The sequence below is a fragment of the Thamnophis elegans genome, chromosome 1 (genome assembly GCF_009769535.1).
Source record: "Thamnophis elegans isolate rThaEle1 chromosome 1, rThaEle1.pri, whole genome shotgun sequence".
NCBI classification, from domain to species: domain Eukaryota; kingdom Metazoa; phylum Chordata; class Lepidosauria; order Squamata; family Colubridae; genus Thamnophis; species Thamnophis elegans.
The window spans coordinates 4,534,431-4,541,930 of record NC_045541.1 but is presented as its reverse complement, the minus strand read 5'-3'; the positions used below and the strand labels follow the sequence as shown (position 1 = coordinate 4,541,930).

At 41.3% G+C, this 7,500-nt stretch overlaps 1 protein-coding gene across 1 annotated transcript in view; it reads left to right on the top strand.

Annotated features, from left to right (window-relative positions):
• Positions 1–7,500, top strand: part of ADAM23 (ADAM metallopeptidase domain 23) — a 75,946-nt gene that overhangs the window by 55,089 nt on the left and 13,357 nt on the right. The window contains exons 15-16 of the mRNA XM_032234246.1: positions 2,802–2,901; positions 5,218–5,289. Of these exons, the coding sequence (XP_032090137.1) occupies positions 2,802–2,901; positions 5,218–5,289 (172 nt within the window). The remainder of the gene's footprint in view (positions 1–2,801; positions 2,902–5,217; positions 5,290–7,500) is intronic.

Here is a 7,500-nt window from a genome sequence, read left to right as displayed (position 1 = left end):
TGCGTCTGCGCTGAGATCCCAAGAAAAGAACAATTGCCAGGAGAAGTGTGTTTGTGTGTGTGTGGGGGGGATTTTGCCTCTTATCCTGTTCTGAGTCTGTGCTGGCCTTCAGAACAGAGTGAGAGGCAGGAAAATCTCCCCTCCCTATTTTCGAGCCATTTGCAAAAATGTCCCCATTATGAGCTTTCAATGCTGCAATCCTGGAATATGCCGAAGGCTCGAAATAGGGCGTTTTTGCAAACAGTTTGAAAATGTGGAGGGGGATATTCCTGTCTCTCACCCTGTTCTGAAGCCGTTTGCAAAAATGCCCCATTCTGAGCCTTCAATGCTGAAGGCTTGAAATGGGACGTTTTTGCAAACGGCTTGAAAATGGGGAGGGGGGGATTTCGTCCCTTATCCTGTTCTCAGTCTGTGCCGAGCTTCAGAACAGGGTGAGGGGCAGGAATATCCTCCTCCACATTTTCAAGCCATTTGCAAAAACGCCCCATTTCGAGCCTTCAATGTGAATATGCAGGTGAGAAGCGACTTCCTGAAAAGAAGGCATGAAAATTCATTCACCTGGGACATCGGAAGAAGCCCTGCGAGGAGGCGCTGTTGCCGAAGTTCAGGAAATCTCCCCCCGCCCCCCAACCTGCTGATTGTCCTTTCAAAGAGGAGTTTCACCAGGACGAAGAGATGGCTGAAGGCAGTGTTTGTGTTTCGGAAGAAGCCCTGTGAGGAGACGCTGCTGATGATGTGCAGGAAATCTCCCCCCTCCACCTGCAGATCATCCTTTCAAAGAGGAGTTTCACCAGGATGAAGGAAACACAAACACTGCCTTCAGCCATCTCTTCGTCCTGGTGAAACTCTTCTTTGAAAGAACAATCAGAAGGGGGGGGGGAGATTTCCTGCACTTCGGCAGCGGCGTCTCCGCACAGGGCTTTTTCTGATGTCCCTGGTGTATTGATTTCCATGCCTTCTTTTCCTGTTCCGTGGAGGGAATCGCCTGCTGTGACTGTCACCATTAGGGAAGGAGGGCATGAGATTCAGATTCAGATTCAGATTTAGTTTATTTGTATGCCGCCCTTCTCCGGGAGGGACTCAGGACGGTGAACAACTCAAAGGGGGAAAAGGGAACATAAAGCACAATACACATAATTAAAATAAACAAGAATCACACAACCATACAAGTCGAGAGGGGAGGGGAGCTCATCAACCCCAGGCCTGCCAGCACAGCCAGGTTTTGACGGCTTTTCGGAAGGCCTGGAGAGAGGTGAGGGTCCGAATCTCCACGGGGAGTTCATTCCAAAGGGCCGGAGCTGCAACAGAGAAGGCCCTCCCCCAGGTAGTAGCCAGGTGGCATTGGCTGGTGGACGGAACCCGGAGGAGGCCAACCCTGTGTGATCTAATGGGTCTTTGGGAGGTAATTGGCAGCAGGCGGTCTCTCAAGTACCCAGGTCCAATACCATGAAGGGCTTTATAAGTTACGACTAGTGCATGAGGCATGTGGGTTGTGTTGCTTGGCCTCCGGCTTCTTTTTCAGCCGCAATTGGCTGCAAAATCAACCAGTGCTTGCTGGAGGCAGAGGCCCGAGTGGTACCCGCGAATCAGCTGTTTTGTGAATGGAGCATCTCAGCTGATCCGATTAAGGCGCCGAGAAGCCCTGAGGTGACTGGGAAAGGGAAGAGCTGCCCCCCTATTCTGGCTAAACCCAACCCTTCACTAGGGCTTATTTTTGGGGAGGGCTTATATTTTTGCCCACCCCGAAAATCTGGCATGGCCTTATTTTCAGGACATGTCTTGTTTTCGGGGAAACACAGTAGTGCATAACGCCTTATGCTACCATTTGTCTCTGTGTGCTATTAACTACACTACAGAAGTGAGTTCAGTTGAATATTGACTTATTTGATGAAAATTTCTAAATGTTTACTTGTGTATTTCTCTATTCTGATTTGTGTAAATACAATGCAAAAAACAATAATAATTAGAGCTTGAAAGTAAGCTGTTTTATTTCCCCCAAAAGGGAGCATTAGTAATATATAAAAGCAATTATATTAAAAATAGGGGGGGGGGTTAAGATTACTTTTCAAATCACAGACACCAAATTTTATGTGGCTTTTTAAAAAAGAGCTCAGTGAAAGAGCTTTGCTTAAAATAGCTGAGGCTAATTTAAATACTCAGAGAAGAATAGCCATAGGTATGGATCACTATTAAACATTTATTATTTCCGGTGGTACAAATTTGTTCTTTCCGGGGAGGGCATTGATCGTTACAAGAGCATTTTAAATTTATCCTTGAAATAAACTGAGAGCAAAATAAAATGACATTGAATTGGTAAAATATCATCGCTCAGTTGTTTCTACAAATTTCATAATGGTTGAAATCTATAGAGAACAATATTTCTGAAATACCTTCCAAGTCAGTCCAAAATACAGAATATTCCAGTTGTGGGTTTGCCAAGTTGCACAGAAAGATGTAGACAATTTAATTGTTTTTCAAAGTGTCAAAACAAAACTCTAAATAAAGATTACAAACATTTATGTTTGGTCAAAAAATCATCATTTCAGATAGGAAGTGAGATGATTAATCCAGTTTGACTAACCATAGTGTCCCTCTTTGTCTGAAACAGAATGCTATCAAAAATCTGTGTAAAATATGAAAAGGCTGCTTTAAAAATTTGAATTGAACTATTAATAACTGCTGCGAAAGTATACTACCGTACTGATCTTTTTGCTTTCAAAAAAAAAAAAAAAACCCTAGATATTTCTTTATGGCTGTGCTATAAACCATTTCTCTAATATTTTGCTGTTGTTTTGTTTCAGTGTCTATCATCCCAGAAAATTCTCAAAGTGCAGCATTGCTGAATACAGAGACTTTTTACTCCGAGGAGGAGGGTTTTGTCTTTTCAACAGGCCTACAAAGGTGCACTCCTTTTAATCCTGTATAAGGAAGGTAGCAAACTGGGTGATGGTGCGTTTTGAATGGATTGGGAAGGAAATAGAGGAAAGAAAGGTGGGGGGGAAATGCCATCTCTTCTTTCATACTATAGGTAGTTCTCAACATATGACCACAATTGGAACCAGAACTTCTGTTACTAACTTTTGGTCACATTAAGTGAGTCATGCCTGATTTTTTGCTACAGTTGTTAAGCACACCTGTACTCTTGTTAAACAAATCATGTAATCATTAAGTAAACCTGGTTGCCCCTCTTGATTTTGCATGTCAAAAGCTCCCTGGGAAAATCGCAAATGGCAATTATGTTGCCCTGAGATGCTGTAACTACTATGAGTATATACTTGTTGTCAAGCGCCCAAATATTGATCACATGACTACAAGGATGCTCCAATGGTTGTAGGTGCAAGGAACCAATCATAAGTCACTTTTTTCAGTGCTGTCATAACTCCAACTGTCATTAAATGAATGGTTGTAAGTCAAAGGCTACTGTACATGCCTGCTCTAACATACACCTAGGTTTAACATAATAACAGAGAAAAAAATTCATTTGTATTTCAACTTAGTTCAGGATCTTCTAGTGCAGTGTTTCTCAACCTTGGCAACTTGAAGATGTCTGGACTTCAACTCCCAGAATACCCCAGCCAGCAAATGCTGGCTGGGAAATTCTGGGAGTTGAAATCCGGACATCTTCAAGTTGCCATGGTTAAGAAACACTGTTCTAGTGGTTTCTTCCTCATCCCAGGATTTTAACCTCACAACAACACTGCTTTAAGTTACAGTGAGACCCACAATTGAGTGGTAATTTGACTCTCTGTGATCAACTTCATCTGTGATGATAGAATACAATGAAAGAAAATATGTATCTATGATTGACATATGTGTTAACACTGGTTAAGACCATTAAGTGGTTTGTGATTTTGGTTCGCACAATATTTGTGTATAAAATGGACACTATAGCTTGTTCAAAAGCTCTATTTTTTTAAAAAAGCTAAATGTTATGCATTGTAAGGATGTAAGAGTAAGATACAGTATAAATATCATCCTTTAATCCCTTAACCTAAAGGATGAGGAACAAGTTGCTATCTCTTTCCAAACTCCATGCCCATATTCTCTTTTGTGTTTGACTATGTCATAATGCTCCTTTTGTGAGTGGGCAAATATTTCCCCATGGGAATTATACATCTCTCAGAATTGCAAACTGGCCTACTGGTGTAGACTTTGAATTAATGTTAGTGTGATAGAATTCGGTATTAATTTTTAGCTAAAAAGAACAATCGTGAGAGGGTCGATTAAAATCTCAGCCTCACAAAATCTGCTGTTATTCCACTTTGTTCTAATATGTGCATTAAGATTAGTATTATTTAGGGAAGAGCTGTCTCTCAATTCAGTCAAATTCACAGTCTTTCATATAATATAAGGTGTAGAGGAAGTGTATTCTCCTGGTGGCCTTATGTATTACATATTATCAGAGAATTTTCACTTTGTAACAGATGTAAAACTGAACCAACCCTGCAATTATATCTAGGAAGTAAGAGGTTTTAAGGAGTTGTGCTTTATTCCCAAAGTACAAGATATCTTTGCTTTGGGTTCAAGAGCATTTACTGAACATACTTAATCTGCAACACTCTTATCTTTGAGAAACCACTTAAACTAATAATTTCCTCTTTCAGCAGGTGCTTTAAGCTTTTAGAGGCATTCCTATTTTTATCACATTGCGCGTTGTTTTAATTTTTTGTCTGTATCCCCCTCCCTTAGTTGATTTGTGAGCCGCCCTGAGTCCCCTTCGGGGTAAAAGGGCGGCATATAAATAAAATAAACATCAAATAAACATCAAACACATGAAAATACTCCTGGCTTTGATAAACTGCAGAAAAGAGGGGGGGAAATGGCTATTCAGATTGGATATCAGTGCTATTTATTCAATACATATTCAATACAGTAAGGAAAAGAATCACAGAGGCCACATTCCTAACTCTTTTAGTAATAAAGATATTACTATCTTTACTCAACATCTAGTTGGATGGCCAATCCATCCAAAGAACAGAAAATGGTAATGCCAGATAAATATAGTGAGAGGAACAAATTCCAGTTCCTCTGAAGTTTTTCCTCTTTATTAAATTACTCCTGAGAAAAACCTCCAGCACAAACCTGATATTCATTTTTAATAATCAGCTTCAGAACAGAAATGCGGAAGTATTCAGCGCTTAAATATATACCTGAATCTTTTAATGGTATAGTTAGATCATAACATTTTTTCTTAAATGTGTGTGCTTTTTTTTTCAGTTGTTTGATGCCACTGAATGTGGAAATGGCTATGTGGAACCAGGCGAAGACTGCGACTGTGGTATCCAAACGGTACTATTTTCATCTTAAAATGAAAGCTTAAAAGTAGATAATTACTGATAAGGTACCATTCATTTTCATGCGGCACAAATTAATGAAGAAGGAAGTGATGGAAGAGGTTTTTCCCCCTTTGAGATCATCTGAGCAAGAGTGGAAATCATCAGAAACTCTCGTTTGGAGAGTTCTCTTTTTGCTTGGTATAAGGCCGAGGGTTCCACCACAAATGCGCGAACGACAAAAGCACGCCTGACTAAAGCGCGGTAACAAAACCGTGCCGACAAAACCGCGCCGATGAATGAGCGCTGAAATGCGCCGACAACAGCGCACCGACAGAAGCGCACTGTAACCCTAACCCTAAACCAAACCTTAAACCTAACCCTAAACCTAACCCTAAACCTAACCCTAAGCCTAACCCTAAACCTAACCCTAAACCTAACCCTAAGCCTAACCCTAAACCTAACCCTAAACCTAGCCCTAAACCTAACCCTAAACCAAACCCTAAACCTAACCCTAAACCTAGCCCTAAACCTAACCCTAAACCTAACCCTAAGCCTAACCCTAAACCTAACCCTAAACCTAACCCTAACCCTAACCCTAACCCTAACCCTAAACCTAACCCTAACCCTAAACCTAACCCTAACCCTAACCCTAAACCAAACCCTAAGCCTAACCCTAAACCTAGCCCTAAACCTAACCCTAAACCAAACCCTAAACCTAACCCTAAACCTAGCCCTAAACCTAACCCTAAACCTAACCCTAAGCCTAACCCTAAACCTAACCCTCACCCTAACCCTAAACCTAACCCTAAACCTAATCCTAAACCTAACCCTAACCCTAAACCTAACCCTAAACCAAACCCTAACCCTAACCCTAAACCAAACCCTAAGCCTAACCCTAAACCTAAGCCTAACCCTAAACCTAACCCTAAACCTAGCCCTAAACCTAACCCTAAGCCTAACCCTAAACCTAACCCTAAACCTAACCCTAAACCTAGCCCTAAACCTAACCCTAAACCTAACCCTAAGCCTAACCCTAAACCTAACCCTAAACCTAACCCTAAGCCTAGCCCTAAACCTAGCCCTAAACCTAACCCTAACCCTAAACCTAACCCTAAACCTAACCCTAAACCAAACCCTAACCCTAACCCTAAACCAAACCCTAAGCCTAACCCTAAACCTAACCCTAAGCCTAACCCTAAACTTTACCTTAACTTAAATCGTGCTTCTGTCGGCACGCTTTTGTCGGCACGCTGTTGTCGGCACGCTTTTGACCTCGCGGTTTTAGCGCCACGGTTTTGTCGGCGCGCTTTTGTCGTTCGCGCATTTGTCGGGTCACGAAGGCCGAGCAGCATGCTAATTCCAATTTTCATTCTTTCTTATTCTGCATTTCTTGCAATTAAGCTGTGTTTCTGATCTTTACTTAGCTTATATACATAAACATTTTAACTTAGTGGCATGTTCCAATATTGAAACAATAATCTTGCAGTCTGGGCTGAGGGAATTCTGAGCCTTCAGAAAAACAATCAGCATTTTAAATGTTATCTATTATATTAATTATTTTGGTTCTTTATTCTATAATATATTTGGCACCTAACATAACTTATACTAGGTGGCTGTTGATATGATATTGCAAGTAGTCCTCAACTTACAAACCACAATCGAGCCCAAAATGTCTGTTGCTAAGTGAGACATTTGCTAACCGAGTTTTGCTCCACTTTATGGTCTTTTGTGCTACAGTTGTTAAGTGAATCATTGCAGTTGTTAAATTAGTAACATGATTGTTAATAGAACCTGGCTTCCCCATTGACTTTGCTTGTTAGAAAGTCGCAAAAGGTGAGCACATGACCCCAGGATACAGCAACCTTCATAAATATGTGTCAGTTGCCAAAGCATCTGAATTTTGACCATGTCACTATTGGGGATGCTGCAATTGTGATAAGTGTGAAAAATGGTCATAAATAATTTTTTGGTTCCATTGTAACTTCGAATGTTCACTAAACAAACTGTTGGAAATCAAGGACTAGCTGTCTTCAGTACAGGGATACTATCAATTTCATCCCCTAAGAAGTAGGTTCGATTGTGGCAAGGTACAATCCAGTGGTGGGTTTCAAAAATTGTTCGAACTTACTCTGTGGGTGTGGCCTCCTTTGTGGGAGTGGCTTGCCGCCCATGTGACCGGATGGGAGTGGCTTGCCGCCCATGTGACCAGATATGAAGATGCCGA